At 48.4% G+C, this 27,474-nt stretch overlaps 1 protein-coding gene and 1 long non-coding RNA gene across 7 annotated transcripts; both read left to right on the top strand.

The window, feature by feature from the left end:
• Positions 1 to 147: 147 nt before the first annotated feature.
• Positions 148 to 27,449, top strand: SLC25A25 (solute carrier family 25 member 25). 6 transcript variants are annotated; one of them, XM_038156167.1, is made up of 11 exons: positions 148 to 489; positions 20,311 to 20,437; positions 20,526 to 20,613; positions 21,045 to 21,080; positions 21,378 to 21,489; positions 22,214 to 22,372; positions 23,096 to 23,248; positions 23,344 to 23,451; positions 23,697 to 23,864; positions 24,339 to 24,489; positions 24,916 to 27,449. In XM_038156167.1, exons 1-11 carry the CDS (start codon positions 214 to 216, stop codon positions 25,098 to 25,100), a joined length of 1,563 nt encoding a protein of 520 aa, XP_038012095.1. In that variant the 5' UTR covers positions 148 to 213; the 3' UTR covers positions 25,101 to 27,449. The 6 variants fall into 6 exon arrangements, with proteins under 6 accessions (XP_038012095.1, XP_038012097.1, XP_038012096.1 ...); XM_038156168.1 differs by lacking the exon at positions 148 to 489 and adding an exon at positions 10,952 to 11,773; XM_038156171.1 differs by lacking the exon at positions 148 to 489 and adding an exon at positions 17,420 to 17,815.
• LOC119709012 lies at positions 693 to 3,627 on the top strand. Its single transcript, XR_005259270.1, has 4 exons — positions 693 to 863; positions 1,686 to 1,724; positions 2,042 to 2,163; positions 3,610 to 3,627. It is a non-coding gene; the product is annotated as an uncharacterized LOC119709012 (long non-coding RNA).
• Positions 27,450 to 27,474: the final 25 nt, after the last annotated feature.

The following is a 27,474-nucleotide window of genomic DNA, read 5'->3' as shown; positions in this document are numbered from 1 at the left end:
CTCCCTCCCGATTGGTGCAGGCGGGGGCGTCCTCCGTGACGTCACGACCCGCCGCTCCGGGCGGGCGCCGCGGGGCGTGTGCCAGGGCGCGTCGCCCGCTGTGATTGGCCGGCGCGGGGCGTCACGTGGCGACGACGGCGCGTGGCGCGAAGGCGGAAGCGGCGCCATTTGCCGGTGCCGCGGGCGTGAGGGGTGCTCGGTGCCGGCGCGGCCATGCCGGGGGCGCGGCGCTCTCTCGCCTCCCCGGTGGTGAGCGGTGTTCTCTGCCCGTGCGGGTCCCCGCACGGATCTGCGGCGGAGAGCGGCGGCGGCGGAGGGGGGAACGCGGGGTCCTGCGGGCGGTCCCTGTGCGAGGCCTCCGAGCAGGACCGGCGTCTCCGCGCCCTGTTCCAGAAGCTCGACGTGAATCGCGACGGCGCGCTCTGCATCCACGATCTGGCCGTGGGGCTGGGCCGCCTGGGGCTGCACCGCTCCGAGCTGGATCTGCGGGTGAGCGGCGCGGGCGGTGGGGTCTGGCGCGGCGGGGCCGAGCGGTGCCGCGTTCCGGGCTTCGGGGAGGGTTTGGCCGCTCCCCTCGTCCCCCACCCGCTCCGGAGCCCTCTCTGTGTTTGTCTCGGGAGCAGGACGTGGACTCTGGAGAACTTCCAGCTGTGTCTTGCCGGGGCAGCGGTGGCACCAGCGCATGGTAGCACCGTGGCAGGACCCGCGTCCCTCTGGCGTCCTGTTCCCCGAGCGAGAGCGGGGCTGGATGCGGCACGGCCGCTCCGCTCCCTTCCCCGAGGGCCCTTGCCTCAAAGCCATCCTGCTGCCTTCCACGCTAGACCCGGAGGAATCGGCTTGCTTGCTACCTGGAGGCATGCACGGTATTAACTGTCTGTAGTTAATAAGATTAAAACCTTAGTGTTTGGGCCGGAAAAACCATCAAGGAAATCGTGTTCCTCTAGGACTCAGGACAGGGCAGCTTGCATGCTGGCTTCCACTAGTGGAAGGTCCTTTGGGAGCGATTCCTGCAGTCAGGATAATCGTGCAGGTTTCATTCCATCGCTGTGTTCCTCATATGAGTCTGGCAGCGTGTTCCTACTCATGTTTGCCCAGGATGGCTTATGCCAGACTCGTTTATTTTATGGGTTTGGAAATATCTTAGAACGCTGGGAGGCTGCTGCACCGTACGGTTTGCAGGTATAAAACATGCAGCTCTGGCTTTCTTTTTCAGGGAGCTTTTTGTACTCACACTGCTCTATGTGATGCTGTATGCTGAGGGCTCCAAGGTTCAACATGATGCTGCTCTATTTAACTGTGACTGGTGTAATTTATATGTCTATGTGGCTTGTCCTCAGTGCTGCAGCAATTTCCCCTGCCTAGTCGCTTGTATTTTATGTGCAGGGCCATAAAAAAGCTGAGTATCATGTGAAGATAGGAGATAAACACATGGGTGCAGCAAGGGATGTGCCACTACACAGTGCCTGAGTCCTACAGGAAGGAAGAAGAGTTTAAGAATAACTTCTGAGTCACTGAAAAGATACTTAATTCAAGTGACAGCTCCTATTCTCTCCCTGTTCTGGGAGTGGTGCCCCAGTTTGAGTGCTTTAATTACACAGTCCTTTCCAGAGTTTCTAGTTCCTTTCTAACTTTGAATCTCCAGCATCTTAACTTCTGACATTTCTTTTTGGTTGGCATCTTCGTAGCTGCTGTAAAATACGAGACTTCCTTGGCAGTGTGATCTCGTGAGTAGTTCAGTTGTGCTGTTACTAGAAGAAACATGAGTGCCATGGGGGTTTGTGCTGGGTGCATTTGGGTATGTCCCTCTGCTTGTACCACAGGTCACCTGTGCATGCCTGTGACACTGACCTGCTGCCACCTCTGGGGCCCAATCCTTGACCTCTGGCAAAAGTCCCCCGCGACCCAGAAAGTTCTGTGCTTACAGCTGCACGCCTGCCTCCGTTTGCATTCCCTTCTCTTTGCATGCAGTTCGATCCAGCCTAACGTTCTGTAGCCCGGGAGGAAGCGCCTTAAACCAAACTGCGTTTTTACTTCCCAGCAGAGAGGTTCTTTGCTTGGCGGGAGTGGCACAGAGGAACCGTTCTGCGGGGACCGGAGCTCGCTGCCGGAGGGAGCTGGCTGGATGCTGCTTAACAATCCTGTCTTTCTGCTGCAGCCCTTTCTGTCAGTATTGTTCCTCAGCCCTTCCCTTCCTCTGGCTCCTCTTCCACATCAGTAGTGAGAGGGGGGGTGAAACACTGGCAACAGATTGCCCAGAGAAACTGGGGCTGCCCCATCCCTGGAAGTGCTCAAGGCCAGGCTGGAAGGGGCACTGAGCAACTGGATTTAGGGGCAGGGGGTTGGAACTGGCTGCTCCCTAAGGTCCTTTCCCAACTCAAAGCATTCCAGAGTTTGCAAAGCGTTGTTAGTACGGTAGAGCTTCCCCTTTAGCAGGGTAAAATCCATTGAGAGTGAGGATGCAGAGTTCAACACTCTCAAGTTCCAGTTAAAAATGTGGGAACAGCCTTCAGCTGGCTAGCGAACTTCCGTGTCGAGCAGTTTTTAGGGAAATCAAATAAACTTCCTGTTTCCAAGGCAGTTCTATTAATAAGTCAGTCCTTTTTCTGCTCCATCCTCAGCTAATTATGGCACCTCAAAGCCTAACTAATGTGAGGTCACGCTCAGGGAAAGTGCTTAAGTGTCAAGATAGAAAACCTTTCTGATTTATCGAGCATGGTATTTGGAGACCAATTTAGGCATAAATCACATGGATTGCTTGTGATTAGTAAATTACTTGGTGCCTGTGGTGCACTCTCTTTTTCCTTCCATGCAGCAGTACATTTGATATGGGAGTTGCCTTCTAATGTTTGGGAGCAGATGGAGAAAACATTGGGCTGGAAAGTGAGGTTATCACCAATCTTAGCTGTGAGCTGCTAATCTCCCTGCGTCAGTGGGCTAAAAGTCCTCGTGGTAACAATAACGTTTGGGCTGAACTTGAAAAGAAAATGAGCAATATTTTGGCTCCTTCAATGCCTGAGAGCTCTTGCCGAGATAAAACCCTTTGTGGCATCCTTGGAAAATTGCTGCTTTCTCTTTTAGAGGTGGCCTTCTGTGGTGGGGGAGAGAAGGGCTTGCACTCAGATGTCCTTTGAGGTGGAATTTGCTTATGTAAACGATGCTTTCTTTTTTTTTTTTTTTTTGTTTTAACCCATGCTGTTATCTTTAAACCAATTGACAAATAACAGTGTGCCAGACCAGTGAGCCTTGTAACGAAATGCTTGTTTGCACTGGTCAGCATGAAGCAATCCACATACTTCACTCTGTTTGGGCAGTAAAATGATAACCATGTGAAGAATTTTTAAGAAGCCTTTCTTGTTCTACTGTGTGAAGGGATAGTCTTTTACTGCTAAATTTCATCTACCTCTGGGATGGTAAATGTCCTGTTACTGTTGCTTTCTGACTTTATATAGACCTATGGAGCTTGAAATATGCACTTAATGGAAATGTGCTGAGACAGAACTGTTTCCTACTTTGTATCTGGAGATGTCCTATTGCTGAAAGAATGTGTGATGGTAATATTTGTGTGTTTGCTAATATAACTGTTTTCCTACTGATCCTGATTAACTGCAGGGCTGGAGTGCCATTCCAAAACTTCATCTCTGCTGCTGAAGTTCCAGACAGTCTGAACTGATGGAATTAATCCCAGCTGCCTAGAGACAGACTAAAGTGGTGAACTTTGTCTGCAGCCACTTCTGTCTGCTGCCTCTTCTGTAGTGCTCAGCATCTTCTGCTGGACTAGTTCACTTTAAGAAACAGAGAAAACATAACCCTTGTCTCTTTTCAGTCCCAAATGTCCTCTTTGCCTCTACCCTAACAGTGATGTCCTCCTTGGTCCTGTGATACTCTCTCCTCCTAAGTTCATGTATTCAGCTGTGATTGCTCCCTTGGTATCAGCTTCCCCATGGAAAACATCAGCTCCCAGGCTGCTGAAATCTGCTTTCATCACTTCTTCCTTAGCCCTGTATCTCCACTTTGATCTTCAGGTCCTGGCTGTCCAAACCTTCCCCCAAGGTCTGTGTTTTACTTTTCCCATGTACTGAAGGAGCAAAGCTGTGCTGCTGCAGCTGGACTCTGCAGTGTTCTGTTTGCGTCAGGCTTCTGAACAGCTTTGCATTTGAAGTGTGTCCCTGGACTCTTCCAGCTGTGCCCGTGCCATTCTGGGATAATAAATCAGTTAGCTCTTTGGCAAGTGGCTCCACGGATGGATTGAGAAACTCTTTCTACTGCAGCAGTTGCAATCGTAAAAAAATTTAATCTTGTTTCTGATCAATACTTTATCTTCTGTCATGACGTCATTTAATTTTTCCTCTCAGGCTGTGTTTCTGTGACTGTTCTGCTCTTCAGCACTTTTGGATACTCTGTTCTATACCATGCACAATGTACTGCAATTCTTAGCAGCTGTAAGGGGCAGGAGGAGCAGGGACTTTCTCCAGTGTGATGCTTTCACCTGTTTTCTATTCACAGCCATCCAGAATTGGAGGACCTGAGTTTTTACTGTGTTACAGAAGTCAGTTTATGATAAAAAGAGCAAAATTCTAATACTGTTCTGTAATTTGGACTGGAATATCTCTCCAGTTCTCATTTAGATCTCACAATACATCTCCAAACCTATACACATCTATGCATTATCACATTTTTATGGTTTGTGTGTCCTGAATCCTGCTGGGGCACTTGTGGTGCTTTTAGCTGGGCTTTTGTAATTCATCTTGAAGGGTTGAGCAACACAAGGTTGTATCAGACAAATACTGTTACAGTTTGATATTCCAGTTGATAGCCTGCCTTCTGCTGCCAACAACTTCCCATCCACCCATCTCCTTACTAATCCCAAAGGATTACCTTTTGTGAATACCCAAACCAGTTTAACACAAGGTGAAACCGTTTTCAGTAACATGTTAATTAAAGTCACACATTCATGAGTAATGTTTATTAAAATAATAAACAAAATAGATCATCTCTGCTGGATCTGCAGGGAGTGGAGGCCTGTTCTTGCTCTTTGTAATTATGAAATGTGTGGTTTGATGGAGACCCTGTTCTCATGCACTTGAGCAAGAGCAGAACTGTAGGTCAGTGATTTAACTGTAGATAAAACTTTCAAAGCTGTGGTGAGTGGTTAGTTGGTATGAATTTGGGGTTTGTTGCCTTCTCTGATTTAGGCTGAAGACTCAAATGAACTCTAATCAATCACATGAGTTCTTGACAGCTGCAGAAAAGACTTGGAGAAGACAGGCCTTGGGTTTGGCACAAGGAAACTTCTAGGCACTGTGTTGGTTATTAATAGCCTTGGCCAGCAGCCCCTACAGTGAGAGCTTTGGGACAGGGAATGTCAGGGAGACAGGCTGGCACTGCAGCCACCCCAGGCTGTGACTCTGCCAGGTCTTGCAGGGATACAGGAGGACAGGGTGCTGGGGAGCAGGGAACTGTCCTGGGGAAAGTCTTTACCCAGACCTGGTCTCTGGTCAGCCCTGCCCTAGTGTGATTAATGCATCAGATGGGCAGTGTGTGTCCTCTCCGTGTTCTGGGGGGAGGCTGGGAGACAGGTTTTAGATGCAAATATGCACAGGAGAAACTTGCTCCTGCGTGTTTTCCTTGCATATAAACAAACAACTGCAGATTAGACAAGTGTTGCTTTATGGACATATAGGACCATGTATATAACTCTTGAGGGGTGTTTGTCCTTCCAGGACTGTTTTTTGTCCTATCTTGCAGAAAACTGGAGAAGCCTGATGGTTCTCTGGTTTATTTAGCAGAGACCTTTGTCTTATTTGCACAGTGCTAATGACCAAGGGCTGCTGGCTGACCTTTGAGAGATGTAGGTGCAACTTTGACTCGAGCATATCAATTTTAAATGTCAGCATTGTCCAAGTAGAAGGGCATCCTGACTGTCACTGCTGTGGCCTCACAGGATTGCTCCTGCAGGATGGGCTCTGTTCTGAGCTTTGTAGGGAAGTGAATGCCTGTGGGAACCCCTCAGCCTGAGTGCAATGAAACAACAAAACTCATCCAAAGCAGCTGATTGTGTCTGTGTAGAATATGCAGCAGTGCTTTGGTCTTTCAGTGTGTTCTGTGGGGCATTTTTTAGTGACCAGTGCTCAGTGCCTTGGTAAGTAGTGGACACATCTCCTTGTCCTCATCTGCACAGATTATTAGAATAGTTGATGTTGGAGAAGACCTCCAAGACAGAGTCCAACATTTGATGCAGCACCACCATATTAACTAAACTGTAGCACTAAGTTGTTTTGAGAACACCTCTGGGAACGGTGACCTCCCTGGACAGCCTGTGCCAGTGCCTTACAATCCTTTCAGTGAAAAAATGCTTCCTGATGTCCACCCTGAATCTCCCCTGGCCTTGCTTGAGGCCATTTCCTCTTGTCAAGCTGCTGGTTGTGGAGAAGAGGTCAACTTCTGGGCAAAACCTCCTTTCACAGAGGTGTCAGATTACTGAGATAACAGCAGGTAAAAAACTCCAGTCTTCAGCATACGTATTGTTTATTTTTAATCTAGCTGAATATTGAGCAGAACCCTTAAATGGTTGGTGAACATTAATAAAAGACATCAAAGCCATAATAAAGACTTGGTCTTTTGTTTGAGAGCCCTACAGAATGGTGATGCTGCAGCCCTGGGCCCTTGCACAATATAACGTGATACAGTGTTGGGAGGAGGAGAAGGGGAGGGAGGATTTTCCTACAGCTCTACTTGTAGCAAATGGGAAATGAGTCTTTGTTCTTGTTCATGCCCTATTGCTATATTTGTCCCTGTGAATGTGGGACATGAGCACAGTTTAATGATGGCCCAGCCTTTGTCTTGGGTGAAGAAGCATAGCTGTGATAACTCATGGGAAGGCAGCTGAGATGTCTGAGTTTTTCCAGCTCCCAAGTCATGAGCTGCAGGGGAGCTTCTGGCAGCTAAAATGGTTTGCAGCGGAGAATTCCGCTCTAAGAGAAATATTTGAAATTTTTAGATCGTGAGTTGCCTGGAAAGGCAGAGCTGCTTGGTATGTGAACCTGCATCATTTAGCCTAAGGAGAAGTGTGCAGGGGCAGGCCTGGGCCTGGGCTGCTGCAGGGCCATCCTTTCTCACTACCTGTTTTCTTGCTTAACTGTCTGGTGCAGCAAGAAGTTGATTTTCTAATTTGTGAGTATTAAGGATGCCCTGTCTCTTGGTTAATCCCTGCTCCTCATATAATACGATATGACTGGTGGAACTCTCAGTCCTGGGCAGTGGCTCTGTGCTCCCTGTCCCTGGCCAGCTCTCTGTATTTTTGTATTTGGCACTGGCTGTGGATGCCTGAATAGATCAGCGTGGGTAGCTAATTCCTTGTGCCAGGGTTTCTGTAAGGAGGAGACCTGGGTTGCTTTGTAGTGTTCCCTGAGCTATGCTGTGTCACCTTAATATATGAAGGTACTTGAATGTCACCAGACAGTTTAATTATTTAAGCAGCAGTGGCCAAGATGTTGAGGTTTTATGTCATGGTGTGAGAAGCACCGTGCAGGGTTAACTTCAGCTTTGTAAAAAAGTGTGAAGTAGTGACATACTTAACGTTTTCCTCTTGCAGAAATTAAATTTGAACAGATAAGAGGCAATTGGCAGAGTCGTGGTGGCCCATCCCAGCTGGGGGCTGGGTGCTATTTCTGGGTGGCACACACACGCAGGCAGCATTGGGGTGCTTCCAGCAGGCTCCCAAAGGAGATGAGTCACTGCTCATTCCTGCAGGGTCACCTAAGGAGCCAGAGATGCCAGCAGCTCTTCCTGTGCTGGAGGAGGAGAGGGGTCACTGCCCCCCCCTTTCTTTTTGCCCTCCCTCTCACATTTTTTACACGTTAGCAGGTTGTCGGTGATGAGGCTCACAAGTTCACAGCAAAACGCTGTGCATTTACTCAAAAGTCTTCTAGAAACCATCTTAAAGTAAAAATTAATTTCTGCCAGGTACACCAGCCTGGAAAAGGCAAGTGTTTGCTTGAAGATTGCAGGTTTAGACTCAGCAGGTATGATGAGGTGGCTGAAAAGGGTAAAGATACCTTAGCTTATGGCTTACGCAGAACCTCCCTCTGCCAGCTTGCAGTACTGAGGAAAATAATTGAGCAAAACATGTCAGTCTCTTGCTTTTTTTCTCTCTCTTTTGTCTCCATTTGGATAGATTACAGCTCTTTATTGTCAGCTTCTGCTCAGGCTATCTAATGACTACCCATTTTGGTGTGCAGGGCTCAGGCCAGCTGCCACAGGCGCCTTCTGTCCCCAGTGACTGGTGTGCTGGCCCAGAGCCAGCATTCAGAGCAGCCCTCCTGCTTTTTCTGCCTTAAATCCCAGGTCTGGATCACGTAAACAGCTGGAATTGCAGCAATAGCTGTCTCCTAATGGAGCTGAGGTTGGGAAAGCTGTTTCACTCTGGCCTAGGGGTTCATTCATGATTTCTAGCAAAAGTGAATTCTTGTTCCTCGTGTTCCTTTATGTCACCTTTCATGCTGGACTCACAGTATTTATTACATCTTTCTTGTGTGAATGATTGGCTTCATGGTGGTGTTGGTAGAGTAATACTTCCCTACGAATTCCCTGTAGGAGTGCAGTTGTCTTGCTTCTAGCTATAATCATCTTGCTGTTACTAGGTTTATAATTCTGACCTAATAAAATTCCCCACTTGATAAAATAAATGCTTTTAAATTTTTTTTTCTTAAATATGATTAGAAATTTCTGTCTGTTCTCAAGGAGTTGTGTGAATTAGTGTGGTGGCAGAATTCCCCTGAGGTTTCCTTTAGTGAGGACAGAGGCCAAAGAAGCATTGCTAAGTTTCTGCCTTAATTACACCCCAGGCATGTAATTTCTTGCAGAAATGATTATTTTCTTACGAAATCTCTGCATGAACAAAGGAAGATGGGGGTCCCTGATGTGCACACACCACTAATGTTAACACTAATGCAGGGGAACAATTGTAACAGTGTCAGGTAACAGCAGCTGCTAAATGGGGCCTTGTGAGTATTCAGTGAGCACAGAGGACAAATCTCAAGTTCTGCTTTGGGTGCTTTGCCTTCTGTATGGTGACCTGTAGCTGTGTGAGTGGCAGGGCAGCCTGCCTGTAGCTGCAGGCAGCTCAGATGCCCTTTCCACACTTCTTTGGATCCCATCCATGGGTAGCCTCAACTGGTTACCTCAGCAGGAAAGCTCTGCCGTTTTTTGGCTGGGTTAATGAGGTTGTCAGAAGAGCATGGGAGCAAGGTAAATGCAGGCTTAAGTGGATGTGTGAGATGACTTGTAGTGGCAGTAAGCTTCAGATTAGTTCACAGCTGCTTGTGAAACCACAGCCTTAGGCTAATAGAAGCTGATTTTAAAGAACTGTGCCCAGTTCAGAAAATCTGCTTTGTTCCTCTGGCTTGAGAGCATTAAAAACTTCCAAATGTCATCTTAAAGGATCTGATTCACTACGTGTTAGAAAGTAGTTTAACTTTTGTGCTTGTGGCTGGGATGACTGACAGCAGCTCAGGGTAATGGAGGCATGACAAGAATTCCTCAGTCTTTTCTGCCTGTGCCTGAGCTGCTGACTGCATCCCAACTAGAACCAGACCGTGCCATTCCTCAGAGAGGGACTGGGCTTTCCCACACCCTCACCCCAGTGTTACTGCCCCATAACTTAAAAATTTTAAATGTGTGGTTACTTGTTGGTATGTGTCAAATTCTAAGATAAAAAACTTTCTTGCATACTGTACATAGACCTTGTGATTAAAAAGCATTTTTTTCTTCTTAAGTAATTCTGGTGTATGTGCAGAAGAATTTTTTTTATGTGGTGTCTTGTATGTACTTGCCTCTCACTTTTTCCATTACTTAGGTTCATTATGGGAATTCAACGACAGCAAGTTCCCAAAAGTGATGTTCATCTCAAAATTCATGTGCAACTTGGCTGCTTAAGACTCTCAGACCTTTTAGATTTTGGATTGTCTTTTCACATCTATTATCTGTATACCGTAAGTGTCCTGCAGTCTGTCACTCCCAAAGGTTAAAAGCTGAAAACTGAGGTCCTTTGCTTGTTGCTGTGGCTCTTGCTCTGCTGTGTTGGGTAGGGAGCCCCAGGTGATGGAAGCTCTGGGTTTGTACTCATTTTTTCTGCCTGTTAAAACCCCCAAACTTATGGAAGAGTCACAGTACTTTGGAAGTGAGGCGTGCAGTGCCCTCTGTGGACACAAAGAATCTGGGACTATGGAGTAAGTTGATGAACTGTAGAATGGAAAATGCTGGGCTCCTCCAGGGTGGGTTCTGGTGGGAGGCCAATACAGCTCACTCATCAATGAGCAAGTGCTGCTGTGGCACAGAGGAAAGCGTGGCATTTCTTGTAGAAATCCAAGCAATATCATGTGTCCCTGTGCTTATATCTGTTAATATCCTACCTTTGACTAGGCGGTTCAAGGCTCCTCCAGCAGAGCTCAGCCAGCCGACCGAGCAGCGATGCTTTGAGCTGCTCTCACACTGATGAATGGCTGAGCCCAGGGCGGCAGCACAATGCAGCACCAAAGCGCTATTGTAGGCACGGATGAGACCATAATAGACTGGGGAGAGAGAGTGCACTTAGAGGTTAATGCGGCCACGGCTGGGCAAAGCCGGCTTCTCTCTGCAGAACCATCTGCTGCCCTAACAAAGAGCCGCAGCCGGGGCCGCCGAGCCACACGCACCGCTCGGACGCTGCGCATCGCCCGGGCCAGCGCTCTCGGTGCCGGGGGGCAGCGCTCTCGGTGCCGGGGGGCAGCGCTCTCGGTGCCCGGGGGCAGCGCTCTCCGTGCCGGGGGGCAGCGCTCTCCGTGCCGGGGGGCAGCGCTCTCCGTGCCGGGGGGCAGCGCTCTCCGTGCCGGGGGGCAGCGCTCTCCGTGCCGGGGGCAGCGCTCTCCGTGCCCGGGGGCAGCGCTCTCCGTGCCCGGGGGCAGCGCTCTCCGTGCCGGGGCAGCGCCCGCTCCCCGGGGCCGGCGGGCGCGTTCCCGTGCGGGCGGACCCCGCGCCCGGGGCGCGCTCCCGGGCGGCTGCGCGCGCCGCCGCGCTCCGGAGCGGCGCAGTGTCGGGAGCGAGGATTGGCTGGGCACTGCTGCAGTGGGGACGCAGCCCGGGCGCTCGGCATCGCCCGGCACCGCCGCTCGCCTGCGATGAGCCGGGACGCGCAGCTCGGGTGGCGGCTCTGAGAGGCTCCTTTCGGAGAGGTTCATCTTTAGCTTTCCTCCGAAGCGCGGCGTCTCGGCTTCTCCGTGCCAGGGGGCTTGTGCTTTGTCTGTTGCCATCAGATTTCTGAGGCTCTGGTACAATGAGCTGCTTGTCAGGCCAGGCACGACTGCAGTAGCAGCAATTTCAAAAGGCAGGAAGCGTCCGCAGGAGCGGTCTGTAAAGAATCGGAGCCGGTGGAGTCGCTGGGTTGAAGCTCCCGCTGGCTGCCGTGCCGATTCCCGTCTTGGGGGTGCTTGGTAGTGCAGTCACATCATCCTTGGCAGCGGGCAGCTCCTGAGCGCTCAGGGTTTCCCTGCCTGGGATGCTCGCTGGAGCAGCAATGCTGCAGACCCTGTGGCATTTTCTGTCTAGCTTCCTTCCCAGGGCCATATGCCAAGGTCCTGCAGATGAAAAAGAGGATGAGGCCAGAAACACCACCCCACTTCCAGGCCCCGGGGAGAAAGGGCCAAAGGTGTTGGGGAAGACACAGGACAGAGGGACTGATCCCACTGAAAGGAGACCAACTATCCTACTGGTGGTTGGACCCGCAGAGCATTTTCCAAAGGTAATGGGATATCCAGGGGCCTGAGGAGGGGTTGGCGCACATGACAGTGGAGTGTGTGGTCTGCTGGGAGAAGGGGTGTTGCAGGTGGAGTGTGTGTGTGAATTTGGGGAGGGGGGAGAGGAACAGGAAAAGGGAGCAGGGTCTAACGTGTGTGCTTGCTAGAAAGGAAGGGGGCGGGGGGCAGGGGAGTGACTGAAGAGAGGAGGTGATCTAACCCTCCAAACATGATGTTCAAAGTGTGGGAGAAAAATGCTGTTTAGGGGCAAGGGGGAATACGGGGGCCTCCAGGGTTCCTGGGCAACTTGTGAAAAGCGTGACTGAGAGGACAGGGAATGATAACGCAGGTTAGTGGCAAGTCCCACCCCTGCACCCCAGACCGAATCAAATGCATCCTAAAATGTTCTGGAGTCAGTCTCTGGTAATTTGGCAAGCCTTTGGTAAAACTTGCATATTCTGAGCAAATGAGTAACTGGCTGTATTATTTGAATGGCAGAGCCCGGAAGAGAGCAAAGACTGTCCCTGGGGAGCGGGTGGCATAAGGGAGAGACTAAAATCTGCGTGAGGATGGGAAGTTCCCAGGGGATGGGAGAGTGGGGAGGTGGTGGGGGCGCACAGTTGGCAGAGAATAAATGGTGAGGCTTTGTCTGAGGGGAGGTGAACAAAAGCTGCTTAGTTTAGTGCTGGAGCTCCCAGCACAGTGCTGGCCGACTGCAGTTCTGGCTTATTTAATGGAGGGAAATGCTGTCTGTCTCCCCTGAGGATGGTGCAGTCAGCTCTGACTACATGTGGTTTAAAACCAAGGGTGTGAGCTGGGATTAGGGGGGAAGGAGTTGGGCATAAGGCCTGTGAAGGGTGGGGATGATACCGAAGGGCTGCAGCAAGGATAGGGGTGTGTGACTTTCAGGATCCAGTTTATTTCACAGGGAATTGGGCATGGTTGTTTCTGTGAGCTTTCTCTTTAAAAAGAGGGATGAACAAGTTTAAATTGTGGAGAGCATTAATATCTATTCTGCTGCTGTTTTGAATGGAAATAAGCAGGGCGGCATTTCACATTCCGGGGAGCAGAAGCCACTCCCTGCTTGAATCAGGCTGAAAAATCTGCAGGGACTTTTGCCTTCATCTCTATCCTTAGCAGTTAGCAGTGTGCATCCCCTTCCAAAAAAGGAGCATGCGCATTTTCAGGAGGACTTTGGTGCACAGAGGTTGAAGAAGGACAGAGGCTCAGAACTGAAGGAAGTGGTGACGAAAACCTTGGAATTATAGGGGCTGAAAATCTCTGGTGTCTTCCAGAGAACAATGGTCTCTCTGTCAGGGAGAGTCCATCTGTTCACACCTGGAAATAAAGCTTTCTCTGAAAGCTGATACCAATCTTCTCTTTCCTGTGTGACCCTGGGAAGTTCTGCTGCACAGGAACCCGTAGGTTTGGCTAATGGAGAAATACCTAGAGGATAAAGATGTGGTAAAATGGAGTTATTGCCTCTTAGGAAGTAACTGCCCATCTGCCAGGAGGTTGTGACTGTGTAATTTTAGCTTGCCCTGATTGTAAAGTAAAACACAGTGTAAAGCTCTTCTGTTGAGGATTATGCAGACATGTTTCACCTTGCAATTCGGGCTGGCTTGTGCTTCATCCAGCCCATGGCTCAGCTGATGGACAGTAACTTGTTAAGATGCAATGACTTGTTTGTGCTTGATCAGATATCAGTGTTCCAGTTACCTGTCTGAAGGAGAAGTGTTGGGAAAAGTCTTGTACAGCCTTCGGGATAGATAATAAACCACTGTGAGCAAACAGCGTTATTTGGTGTTAATAGAAAATGGGGGCTTTTGTTCTCTGCCACTGGCTGGCTGTAACCTTGGGAGCAGTCTCTTGATTGGTAGGCCACTTCATTTTGTAAAAACACCTGTTACTACTTCTCTTCTAAAATCACACAAAATATCACACCTGGTACTGGGGTTTCTGTAAGGAATTGATGTGTATCCATAAACCTGACTGGAGGGGCTTCCTGGCCTTGGTACTTCAATCTTTGCTTGTCATTGCTGTGTTCCTCCTCAGATGTTTGCCTGTTCCAAGCTGTTCCAACACGAGGCTGTTATTGCAAATATGGGGAGAAAATACTGATTGCAAATGTGTTATGTTGGCCCTGGATCTGTGTACACAGGAAACAGGCATGATCTGCCCCTGATGTCACCATCTGGACTTGTAACTTTGGATCCCTGTGTTGTCGGTGGAACGGGTCACCTTCCCTGGTTACCTTTATGTCAAATACCACATAGTGCTCTCTGCTGTGCCTGGTCTCTTATCCCTCCCCTGGCAAAGCCTTAGCTGGTTGCAGCTCTTTACCCTGCTGGGGTCTCTTAAATCATTAACTCCCCTCCTTCAGACACTGTACACTCTCTGTGCTTTGTGAGGACTTTCTGTACTGTCCAATTAATTATAAGCTAGTTTCCAGAAATTAAAAAAGACCAAGTCAGCAGAACCCAGTGAAACCTTCTAGCAATGGGGTTGGAGCCCAGAAAGCTGTTTTGCCTCTGAAGGAGGATGTTACGTGACTGTGACGCTTGCTGGTACTTGATATTTTTAGAGCCTTTTTTTTTAGCAAAGTAAATTCAAAATTAAACAGCATACTTTCCTGCTCCTTGTATGGCTGCATCTTTCCATCCCTTGGGAGGTACATTCTGGAGGTGATGTAGTAAACCAGTGATGAAGCAGATGCCTAGAAGTGTACAAATTACTTAGAAAGGTTAGTGGGGATTGCAGGGTATGGAAACTGGTAACTCATGCATCACTTAAAAGAACCAAATCCTATAAATAAAATGAAAATGAGTTTGCTGAAGTGAGAAAGAGCTGGTTTTGCCTTCCTTCATGGCTCACTTTTCTTGTCATCAAGGAAACTGCAGAGGGTATTAGCCAGGCTGGCTCCACATGGCCCAGAGATGTGTCATTTCAGTGTCAGAATTGGTGGATGGAAATATCAGGGAGGAGTGACTTCATTTGAGCTCTGTGCCCTGTCCTTGGTTTGGTCAGGAATAGACAGTGCTAATGAGGGATGTACTGTCCATAGCTGGTGCCTGAAGCCCTGGGCTGTGTGCTGCTGCCTGCAAAGGCTGGGGCAGTGGGACTGGCTCTGTGTGCTGAGATGTGGCCAGTGACCCCATGCCAGTGTCCCAGCAGCACTGATCCCTGCAGCCTTGGAGAGCTGCCTGGCTCCTGAGCATTTCCAGCTTTACCAGGATTTTAAAAGCTGAAATACAAAAACTTCTTAATGCTTGTTTAAGTTCCCTTTGTCATTATAACCTGAATGGCTGGTATAAACTTCATTTGTAATCTGTCTCTCCTTCTTAGCTCACTGTTCTGTAATTAATACCCTGCTTAAAATCAGCTTTAACTTCACTAGCTTTCTCCTTTCCTCTGACGTCGGCAGAAGGGCTTTTTTCCCTAAAATGTGCCGATTTTGCCATTTGTCTCTAGCTGCCAAGTCCAAACAGAGTTTCTTAGGAAAATCTGCATCATGTTGGCATAGCAACTGAGCTGCCAAGCAGCTATAATAGTGATGCTTGGCAACTCGTGGGAAGGACTACGGAGGATCTTAAGGCTTTGTGAAGCAAATCTGAGTTAGATTTGTTCACTTACTACCTGTTGCTGGGGGTACCTGCTCTGCTCCCCTCCGTGGGGGTGTTTGGTGTTGGACAGTGGGGTGTAGGTATCATTGAGGTGCTGCTTGCAGCGAGACTGGACTCGGTGGGAAGGCTGGGGTGTGCTGTGGGCATGCCTGCAGTGAGCTGCTGCAGCTGATCTTTAAGAGGATCTGGAGTCCCTGAGAAGATCCTGTTTTCATGCAGAGAGACGTCAGCAGGGAGTAGGTTAAGCCTAGTTAGGTAACCTGGCCGTGGTGCCAGGGGAGGTGAGGTGCGCCAGGAAGGGCAGAGGACGCCATTGTAGGTCACAAATCCCAAGGGTACTGAGTTGCTGTGGGTTGTGATCCATTAAGCTTTAAAAAAAAAAAAATCCTTGAAATTAAGCCCCAGATTAAATATTCCCAGTTTGTGTGATTGACATGCAGCTCCATGATCAGCTCATTACAGACCTTGGCTTTGCTGTAGAGAACAAAATACCACGGTGAAGACGTACAGGCACCCTGTGCATGAGGGCCTGAGGAGGGGAGGGCTGCTTGGACTTTGCTCTGTCAGGCAGGCTGTTCAAACACAACGAACGCTAGAAAATGTTGCTGTGTCCGCAGCAGTGGGGAAGGCTGTTATCCTGGCTGGCTTGAACCAGTTCAGCAAACACACTTTGTTACTTGTGGTGCAGATAGGATTACAGTGTTTGGGTTATTGGCTATGGCTTTTTGCATCTTCCCTGCATGATAGCTTCTCTGATTAATACCAAGACTATAACTTTATTTGAAATTCATGTCAGCAGTCAGTGGCTGTGTTCTGAGCAGCATTGTTACTTCCTGCACATTGGTACTCTCTCTGGAGAGCTAGGTGTTACCCTGTACCTCAAACTGCAGCAAATGCTCAGAAAGCTGTAATTATACACGCATTAAATGGTGCTTGTGCCACACTCCCTCCAGCCTGGCTTGCTCTTAATGAGAGCTCAGGAACTCGCTTACAAAGCAGTTAAACTGTCAAGGGTAGAAACTGGAAAATGTTGTTCTGCCCAGGACACTTCTTGTAGCACACAACTGGCTGCAATGTTTAATTGGAGTCAGAAGAGGATGAAAAATATTAAGCTGGTGTCACTGCTGTGTGGATGCTTGGCTAGGAGGCTTAGAAGCAGCTGGGGCTGTTTTGAAGCCTGCCCTTGATTTGGGTGATTTTCTCTGTGTTTGGCTCAATGACAAACCCCCACAGGCTTTATTGCTGCTGTGTTGGTAACTGGAGTGCTGCAGAGGGGAGAGATCTTTGTGTGCAGGGGTTGTCTGCTCTTAGCTGACACAAGTGGTTTTGGGAGAACTTGCAACCAAAGCCAGTCAACTCTGGCATAACAAAATAACCTTGCAAAAGTGGAAAACTTTTGCTTAAGCTGGCTATCCTAAACGTTTATTAAAGCAGTAAGTGGCTGCATCCTGTTCTTACTGCACTTTTAAAGAAAATAACTTTTGGGAAGACAGTGATGTCGTAATACGACACGAAAAGACGACACGGACACTGCTGCTCTCCAGGTGAACAAAAAAGAGGGCTTTTATTTTCTGACTCCAACATTTATAGTTTTCCAAAAGTGACAGTGGATTGGAGGGTGACAGTGCCACCTCTCCAATGACACTGGACAGACTAAGAGTCTATCAATTCTCTCCTCTTTCATGAAAGAATAGAAAACATAAGTTGTTTACAGAACTGTGTGTGAGAAAGTTCGTTACAAGAATGCAAACATCAGAAGGCTTAGCAAAGTCTTAGAAAATCAGGGTGACAACAGTGATAGTCCTTCTGTGTGGCATGATGGGAGAGGTTGCGATCCAGACTGGTGCCCACTGCTACCTGTATAAATCCCCTCAGAGGTGAGAACAGGATCAGAAAAAGGACTGAGCAGATGTGAGGCACAGCAGGAGGGTGTCCTGGCCCTTGGCCGGGCGTCGTGGGTTGGGAGGCAGGCAGTGAGGGTTAACCGGCGATGGGAGGTGTGATGGGGGCCGGCGTTGGGCAATGGCAGGCGGCTCACGTGTCTCCCGGGCGGGCCCCAGCAGCCCGGCTTCCCTTTTAAGTAGAAGGGCAGGGCTTGTGCAGCCAATCCCGCCGAGCCCGGCTCGCTCGCAGGCGTGTGTCATGAGACTGGCTGGCATTTCCTTTCCACGAGATACTGAAATTAGCTCCGGGGAATCGCTCAGTTTTACTTCGCTTCCTTGCCGGTCGGAGTGAGCAGGGCAGCTGAGTGTTGCGCTCAGGAAGATGCTCTGCCTCTGTCTGTACGTGCCGGTGTTCGGGGAGAGGCAGGCGGAGTTCGAGTACTTTGAGTCGAAGGGGCTGCCGGCCGAACTCAAATCCATCTTCCGACTCAGCCTCCTCATTCCTTCCCAGGAATTCTCCACCTACCGCCAGTGGAAGCAGGTACGGCCCTGAGAGAGGAACGGAAGGGAGGGAGGGAGCGATTCAGGTGGTGTTTAATACATTTAGTGGCTTGCTTGACAGGGGGAGAAGATCATGATGGCTCTGTTGTAATAACTGAGTGAAGCGTGGAAATGCTTCTCGTGCCCCTTGGCAGGGATTGCCGAACCGGCGTGGAGTGAACTCTTTTCTTTTTGATTCTTTTGTTTTGAACTGGGCGAGGTCTCGGTGCCTGTAAGACTGTTTAAACTAGTTGATGTGAGTTAAATAGAAAAAAATGGGTTTTCCAAACTATGGAGTCTTCTGCTTCTATGGGTCTGTTCAGATACAGCATTTCACATCCTCTTCCTCCTTCTTACATCCTTCCCCATGCCTCCTGACAGCAGGGCTGTAATGTAGAGTCAGCTGAAGCTGGTGGAGGTGAGCAGGTTTGTGCTGGGAGGAGGGAAGCAGCTCAGTGACTCAGCCAGGGGTGGGTGGGCTGAGCTGGGGAAGGTTATGCAAGACCCTTTTGCTTTGCTGTGGAAGGGACATGCACTAAATCCATGGAGTTCTCCATCCTGATGTGTCACAGCTCTTGCTTTCATCTTGCTGCTACTTTTTTTTTTTTTCATGATCAGGCTGTCAAGAGCCCAGAGAGCTGATTATTGATCAGCCAAGCAGGGGAGGCTTTTTCTGCCTCTACAAAGACACGGACAGCAGGCTGGAAGGTGTGTGGGTTCCCACAGTGTGCTGCAGGGGCTGTGACTGCAGGTGACCACGGGAACTTCTGCAGCCAAAAGCTGTTAATGGCCAGATCTCGTGTTTGCTGTTGAAAGTGAAGAGGTGCAGGCAGATACTTGTTCACACTTCCAGAGAAGATGCTGGGAGCTTGGCTTTCTCACCCCTCACACGTGTGCTGTGGGTTACTGTCGGGCAGGCAGCGTTTTTGTGCTGTGGTTGTGGGGGAGGAAGGTGAACAGGGCAAAGCTTTTATTGCCTGCAGTCTGATCACTCGGGCTGCATTTCTGCAGCTGAGGGAAGGAGCAGAGTCACATCTCTCTTACAGTGCCTCCGAATTATTAGTGCCTGTCAACTGGTTGGGGGTTGCCAGTGAGAGGGAAGCCCTGATTCAGCTGTTGGAGCCCATGTGCTGACAGGAGAGGGGTGTTGGTCTATATTTAGCCCACAAGTTGAATGTGAGGTCGTATCTGAACTTCACAACGGTCATATGATAAATGGCAGGTTAGGAATACTGGGCATGCCTTGGAGGTCAGGGCAGCTGGGACAGCGCTTTCTTATTTAAGGTTCATAAAGTGATTAGGAATAATCCTCATAGCATTAGGGCTAAAGAGACGGGACTTGCTGGGTGAGGGAGATCATTTCAATAGCAAATTATTTAGTACTGAAGTAATTAAAAATGACATTGAAACAAAGACAGGCTTATGAAAGGGACTGGTGGTCATAGACTGAGGACATATCACAGTGAGTTTAGGCTTGCCTAATACTTGGAAGCCTAAATACTGAACAAGATACTGGTGAACAGAGGGTTAACCCACATCTCAGCTCAGAGCTTCTTTAACAACTCATCTGCTATTAACATAAATGTTACAAGAATTAAACCAAAACTTTGGGTGATGCACTTGACTGAATCACACATCATTGAGTGTTGCTGCTGATGTTGAAAAAGACTTAAAGCTGTCAAAGGCAAGTGACTGAATCAGAAGGGGGGTAGGAACTCCCTGAGCCACATTCTTGCAGTCTGGAGATCACCTCACCTGTCAACATGCAGCCATGTGCCCTTAGAGAGGACAGTCCATGGGCTGTTGCCTCAGTCAGTTGCAGTTGCAGTGAGTTAATTAGTCATTTACCTTGTCCTAGATGTCTGGCACAGTTTGATCTTGATTTTAGCTTTGTCCTACTAAGAACCTATTCTTGCTCTTTATGTATCTCATGGAAACTTGTGTAATTAAAGCACGTAGCTTCAGGGTGCCTAAACCAGTTCACAAAGGTTTTTATCTTTGGCTGTGTTCGCTAGAGCTGGACAGGATTTTGCTGGCTGGTGTTAGTTACTGCCAGAGGGAGCTTACTTCTCTAAGGATTGTAGTAGGCATGGAATTCCTTCTCCTGTTCAGTTTTTTTTTATAAGCTCAAGTTTTGTGATTCACTTTTTATGCAGATCTGTTGACTCAGTTCTAGAACCTCCACCTCCACAAGGACTTTGCAAGGTGTTAATCAAGGTACAGTCCTGAGATTAGACACATGACACTAGCATAATGTCCCTAATAAAAACATGAGGCATTTCATCTGTGTAATGGACTTTGGGAAACAGTTGGAATCAGGTGACTTTTCTACTCCATAGCGTTGCTCAATTCTCTTAGAAGAATTACAATTCTGTCAGCTACTTTTTGGAGAAAAAGTCAAAGTTGTGTGGGAAATGTTTTAAAGATGGTAGAAGGGGAGATAGATCTGTCTGAGTGAACAAAGGAACTGACAGTTCTTGGTTTTTTTCTGAACAGAAAATTGTGAAGGCTGGAGACAAAGACCTGGATGGACAGCTGGATTTTGAGGAATTTGTTCACTATCTCCAAGACCATGAAAAGAAGCTGAGACTAGTTTTCAAGAGTTTGGATAAAAAGAATGATGGTAAACACCTTTCTCTTGCTCAGGGGTGGACTGGTGCATGTGTTAGCCTGTAAGATGTATCCCTGAGCTCACTGGCTTGTCTTCGCAGGCCGCATCGATGCCCAGGAGATTGTCCAGTCTCTCCGGGACCTGGGAGTCAAGATCTCTGAACAGCAGGCAGAGAAAATACTGAAGAGGTGAAGATTCCACTGGTTTTTCTGTTTTATGTCGAGGGAACTAGAAAGGAATATAGGGACATGGAACCCATCTCTTTTTCCCCTGTATGCACTTTCCAGAGACTCTGGTTCCTCCCTTTTTTCCTATTACTTTCTATTTTGATCTTTCCCTGTGAATTGGCATACAATTTTGAAATCATAATGCTTTGAGACTTACTGTCTCCCTGACCTGTTGAGGGCAAGTGCTTGCACCCAAGCTGATCTGCATCCCTGTCTGACTGTCCTGCTGCCCTGAGCTTGCTGCTGTGGAGAGGGACTGTGCAGTTGCTCTTTGGAAATGCTGAGTGCTTTATGCATGTGGCACTAACATGTTAACAACCACTTATTTGTGCTGTTTTTTTCCTCTTTTTTTCCTCTGCTACCTTCCCTCTGTCTGTTTGCCTGTGTGTCAGAATAAGGACGGGACACTTCTGGGGTCCTGTCACCTAGTAAGTATTATTTTCCCTTCAGTGTCAGTTGTGTCCCTGAATTTGGTAGGAGGGGTTGCAAATACTGTTGTGGGCTGGTTAGAAGGGAGAGAGAGGGGAGGAAAGAGAGAGCCCACTTCTGCCTCAGCATTGTTTGGTGAACAGGTTTCCTAGCTTTGTCTTGTGTCTCTTTAGAAGTCTTTTAGTAGTTGCTTTGCAAAGCTCTTTTTGGTGTAGGCCTGAATAATCAAAGGGAAGGGGTGGAGGAATTTGTCACCCAGTGGGAATGTGTGCTCACCTGATGATCAATCTTTTTAGCATGGATAAAAATGGGACAATGACAATTGATTGGAATGAGTGGAGAGACTATCACCTGCTGCACCCCGTGGAGAACATTCCCGAAATCATCTTGTACTGGAAGCACTCCACGGTAAGAAATAGCTCTTGTACAACAGGTCTTTGCCCAGCTTCTTGGTCCAAGTCCTGGCCCCCAGGAGCTGCTATCAGCAGTCCTTATCTTTCTCTTCATGGTTCACAGCTTCCCTGTAGCTCTTGAAGCTCAATTGCTTCCTGTCCTCAGCTGTAATCTTGCCACATATCACTGTCACAGCTGCTGGCACAGGTGATGACGACTGCAGTGCTGCAGGGAGCTGAGGCTGTTCTCTTGGTGTGCACCTCCAGGAGCTCCTTCCTGCCAGTGGCCAGCCCCAGCTGGTTCAGGACCTGTTAAAACTAGAACCTGATTCCAGAGGCAGCCATCCTTCCTGGAGTTATCTGTACGTGAATAGTACGTAATGAGATTTAACGGGCTGCGAGCTTGGAAGGTTCTGGAGAGGTCCAGCTTTTCTGCCATGCAGCTGCCTGCAGTGGGTCAGTTTGTTCCTAAATACCTGCAGTATTTTGATGTAGACAAATGTTCAGCAGTTGCCAGGATCTTGGAGAGAGATCTTGAAATCAGAACTCTGTTTCCCCTGTGACACATTCCAGCAGTGGCAGCTCCTGTGGCTAGGCACAGCAGTTAGTGGCTGTAGATAAGCTGCTGGCTTGGACCAAGCACATCCTGTACTTCAGCACCTGGTGCTAGTAAAGAGCAGTAAAACTTCAGCAAGATCACTGCCTGATGAAGCATTTCTCAACGCCTTCTCCTTTTGCAGATCTTCGATGTAGGAGAGAATTTGACTGTCCCTGATGAGTTCACAGTGGAAGAGAGGCAGACAGGGATGTGGTGGAGACATCTGGTTGCAGGTGGAGGTGCAGGTGCCGTGTCCAGAACCTGCACAGCTCCCTTGGACCGTTTGAAAGTGCTCATGCAGGTATGATGGAGAAGTTCCAGTTTGTTTAAATACCTGAGCAGATTCCTTTAATAGTTGTGGTTACCTGGGAGGTGATAATGTTCATCAATACAGTACAGCACTCTGGCCAGCGTTAATCTTGTCATTCTTTCATTGCTATTATTAAAAGCATTTTGAATATTTGAGTGATCAAACTCATATTAAAAAGTTATCATTTGTTGACTAGAAAAAGTACAGAGAATCTTTTTGGAGGTAGACATGCCAAAATTGCCAGTAGTGTAGTAGACAGTTTTATGGAAAATTTGGGTTTTGGGGAAACAGGTTAAAATCCTGTGTTCCTTTGAGAGACCCTGAGGCCATGAGAGTTGAAGTGAATGTGGTCAGTTAGGAAGGCGTTGGAAAATTTTGCTTTTTAGCCTGCTTTGTCACTGCTCTAGAACCAGCTGAGAAGTTGATGGGTAGTTGATCCTGTGCTAGGTATGGGAAAAAGCCAAGACAGTTGCCTGTTTAACCTTTCCTCGCATTCCAGAGGGAGATATTGATTAGATTGATTAGTTAACGCTAGACTTGGCAAAAAAAGAAAAGAAGCTTGCTTTCCCATTGTAGAAGTTATCTGGAAGGGATTAAAGCCTTGGCAACTCTCTGGGTAAATAAAAAAGCGCCCTTTTGTCCCTGGATTACAGAAAAACGTTGCACTGTCGTAATGGGGACTGGAACTAATCCAGGCTTGTCCCTGTCCCCCAGGTTCACGCCTCGCGCAGTAACAACATGTGCATCATCGGCGGCTTCACCCAGATGATCCGCGAGGGTGGCCCCAGGTCACTGTGGAGAGGGAACGGCATCAACGTGCTGAAGATTGCACCCGAGTCAGCCATCAAGTTCATGGCCTACGAGCAGGTGAGGGCACAGCTGTGACTGCAGGAGGACAAGCTGAGAAGGAAACGATGGCTAAGTCCCGGAGCCTCAATGTCTGTCTGTTCTGGCTTCTGCAGATCAAGCGGTTCATTGGTACTGACCAGGAAATGCTGAGGATCCACGAGCGGCTCTTGGCTGGTTCTCTGGCTGGGGCCATCGCACAGAGCAGCATCTACCCCATGGAGGTGAGGCAGGAGGCTGAGTCCAGCCCACGAGGGCTCGTGGGTAGGGGCAGGGATGGGAAGATGTGGGTAGAACAGCAGCACTGTGTGTTTAATTAATGAGTTCTCAGAGGTGGTGCCGAGCAGTATTGCTTGCGGGACACTTGCTGTGGTCCTGACAGTCGTGCTCCTAAGAATGACTTTGTCTGTACATTGTTCTCCTGCTGATTCTCCTGTAGGCCTTCATGCTGTTTATTCTTGTCTTCTAGGTTCTGAAAACACGGATGGCTCTAAGGAAGACGGGACAATATTCAGGCATGCTGGATTGTGCCAAAAACATCCTTGCAAAGGAAGGAATGGCTGCCTTCTACAAAGGCTACATCCCCAACATGTTGGGAATCATTCCATACGCTGGTATTGACCTGGCAGTCTATGAGGTATGAAGCCTTTAACCTATTGTTAGGTTAAGCCTAACAATTATTATGTTTTATGTTATTGTTAAGCTATTGTAGGGCTGTGCTGCTTGTGTGGCCTTATCACTGTCAGACCTGTCAGTCACAACAGTTCAAGTAATTTATCAAAGCTTTCTTGAACAGCCTTATGGGGCACAAATGTATTTATTTTACCCAAAAATGGCTTAAAATAGAATTTAATATGATGATTCTAGTTCATAAACCATGCATCATGCATGGTCCCTTGCTTCTTTTCTTCATGAGAAAATTGCAGCAGAAAATTAAAGGAAGGATTTTCCCCAGGCACTACGGCAACAGCAGCTCAAAAAGATTTGAGAAGCCCTGTGCTTTTGGCTGAACTTTCCTGGAATTTTCTGGGCCTTTACTCTAGAGCTTTCATGAAATGTGATACTCCTTTGCTTGCCTCTTCCCTGCTGACCTTGGGCTTGTTCCTTCCAGACACTAAAAAATACCTGGTTGCAACGCTACGCTGTCAACAGCGCTGACCCGGGGGTCTTTGTTCTGCTGGCCTGTGGCACCATCTCCAGCACCTGTGGGCAGCTTGCCAGTTACCCGCTGGCCCTTGTGAGGACACGCATGCAGGCCCAAGGTGAGAACTTTCAGAACAGTGGGAACTCTTGCCTTTGTTTTTGAGCAAGGCTAAAAGTTCTTTAGTGTCAGCATTGCAACAGCAGCCTCAGCTGGCCCCCACAGCTGAGCCGCGGGCTGTTTGTGATGCTGCAAGGGGACAGTGGACTTTGTGCTGCCCTTCTGACCTCTGGGGCCAAGGACCTTCAGGACAGAGGTTCTGTTTTGCTCAGATCAGCAGTTCTGGGCTGAGGGCATCTGCAGAGCAGTTTGAGAAAATACTTGCAGTGTGGAGGACAGAATGGGTAGCTGAGAAGTCAGTGGTGTCCCCCACAAAGCACCTTTGCTCTGGGGACATCTGAAAGCAAATGGATCAGTACTGCTCTTGGAAACAAAAGTGTTTTCACCACATAGACTGCATTACTTATCGTGGCTTTCCCTGTTGCAGCTTCAGTGGAGGGTGCTCCTGAAGTGACCATGAGGGGACTGTTCAAACACATTCTAAAGACAGAGGGAGCGTTTGGGCTTTACCGGGGTCTGGCGCCCAACTTCATGAAGGTGATCCCAGCTGTGAGCATCAGCTACGTGGTGTATGAGAACTTGAAGATGACTCTGGGTGTGGACTCACGGTGACCAGGAGATGCTGAGGACTCGGAACTCTGAAATCTTGGGATGCAATCCCAAGACATATAAGCCATCTCTCATTCTGTGAATGTGTCGACACTAAGCTGACTAAGCAAAGCTGTGAAATCTCAGATTGTGAGTCAGTAAGGAAGGGGGAGGGGAGGATCTGGTGTCCTTTGCCATCTTGCTACTCAGAGCTCCACATAAACCATCACGGGGTCCTTTTTGTTGGGCCTTTTGGGAGACCAGGAGCTGAACTCCTGGGAGATCTTAAGGTGGGAGTTGCTGAGGTCAGTTCCCAGCAGTATGACAGAGTAGCAACGATTTGGGTTACAGGTCTGCTCTCAGCGTGTTGCCTGTACAGAGCTGTTTGCCTACAGATGAGCACCTTCTGACTTGCTGAAAGAGCTTCTTTTTCCATTCAGAGAGCTGCTTTTTCCATTCAGTTGTTTAACTTCCTGCCCATTGTTTAAATTTGTACAAACCTTGTGTAGGAGCTGCTGCCACACCAGGCTTGTTATGTTTACAATATTCCTTTGGGTGGGAGACATTCATGTTCTGCTTCCAAGAATTGACATGAAATGTAACTTTGATCTATACTGGTTTGGAGGGCTGGTGGGCAGTGGTTTATCCAGCCAGGCTGAAGGTTACTTAAGCCAGCCTGATGAAGAATTAGGATTATTTATTTTTATAGGTTTAAGTGTGTCTCATAAACCCACTAACAAGATGCACTTACTAACAGAAGCAGCAGACTAGAGCCTGCATGCCTGTATCCTTTGCATGCCGGGATTGGCTTGTCTTATTCTCTGCAGGGGCTTGGAAAGGGGAAGGCAGGAGAGCCCTGGGCTGCCCGGCACTGTGATGCATGGCTTTAGTGAACAAAGACAAAACAGCTCCCAGCTCCTGTGCAGCTGTGCTCCCAGCACGACGTGAGAGCCCCTGCATGGACCTCTCAACTCCACCCTGCCTGGTGCCAAGGAGAGCTCGTGAACCTTTTCCAAGCCCCGTGCCTATGCTGCTATCTTATCTCTTTAGACCTCTTGGTAGATGGATGTTCAGGTTTCCATTGGTGCCGTGGAGGCCCCAAGTCAGGAATGTCTGCTGTGGGAAGGGGTGTTAGGGAGAGGGGCTGTCACTGGGAGAGGTGAGATTTCAGTCCTGAAGACATGCTTGCTTGCCTTTCAAAGGGTGCTTTTCATAAGGCTAAGGGAAAGAGATGGCTTTAAAATTTCTCTGATAGCATTATGGGCTGCTTTAGTTAATAGGATCCAGCTTCTGAGGCCTGGGAGATCCTCACCCAACTTTTCATTTTGGGTAAAATGGACCAGCGTTGCATTCCACTGTTTTACTGCTTAAAGCATATTTATTTTGTATTTATTTGAACAGAGTTATTTCAGACTATTTTTATAGGTTTGTTTAATTATTGTTACTGTGCTTGTATTTCTCCTGTTTTAAAAAGTTCTCTATTAGTTCTTTTACATCACACAGCTGAGTCGTGGGGAAGGATGCTAAAGTCACTCGTGTACCTTCCCTCTGGGGCTTGAACTGCCTTTCCCACGTCTGGGTTTGTTGCTGGAGGACCTCAGCCCAGAGAAATTCTGTAGCAAGAAGCCATAGGAGAGAAGGGAGCAGATGAGGAAGCAGAACCTTGGGGAGAGGGTGCACGGTGAGGCTTGCCTTAGCTTGGAATGGCCTCTGTGCACGGCAGAAGGGCTTTGGGGGATGGCTGAAGTTGGGAAGTGGAAGGTCTGTGGATGTTGAATGTCACAACAGTTAATTAAGAGAGCCTGGGGGAGTTGTTAGGTAAGGGGGGAAGAGAGAAATCTCAGGGACTAAAGACAATACACATTTCCAGAGAGATGGAAGGAAACTTGCACTTGGACACGAGCTGCTAGAGTTGTGCTTCAAGGCTGGATCAGCAGACCCTGCTGCTGAGCCAGTGCTCATCACATGCAGGAGGACACTGTGGAGATGTGTGTGAGAAATTGGAAAAGGATTTGCTAGCACTCACACAGCTGCTTTTTCTCTGACGGATTTTGGTGGTTCACGGAGAGTCTCCCAGGTGAGACTCTGCCTTCACTTTCAGTGCTGTCAGTAGTAGCCACGTGGAAATCTAAACAACAATGGATTAGTGATACAATGTTTTTTTCACCCCCCTCTTCCTGAGACCTGTTATAAATTCTGCAGTGGCTCCTTCCTACCAGTGTGGCCTAATGAGAATATGAATATCAGAATGCAAAAATCAATGCAAAATGACAACCATCTTTGTAGCTGTAACCACAAATTGTTATAATGCAAATCTAACTCGGATTCTTCATGTAGGGAACAGTCTGCTAATAAAGGTCTGATAAAGAGATACCACGTCTCCATGTCTTTCTCTGTG

Source organism: Motacilla alba, chromosome 17 (assembly GCF_015832195.1).
Source record: "Motacilla alba alba isolate MOTALB_02 chromosome 17, Motacilla_alba_V1.0_pri, whole genome shotgun sequence".
NCBI classification, from domain to species: domain Eukaryota; kingdom Metazoa; phylum Chordata; class Aves; order Passeriformes; family Motacillidae; genus Motacilla; species Motacilla alba.
The sequence above is the reverse complement of the archived record's forward strand: the minus strand, read 5'-3'. Positions and strand labels throughout refer to the sequence as shown.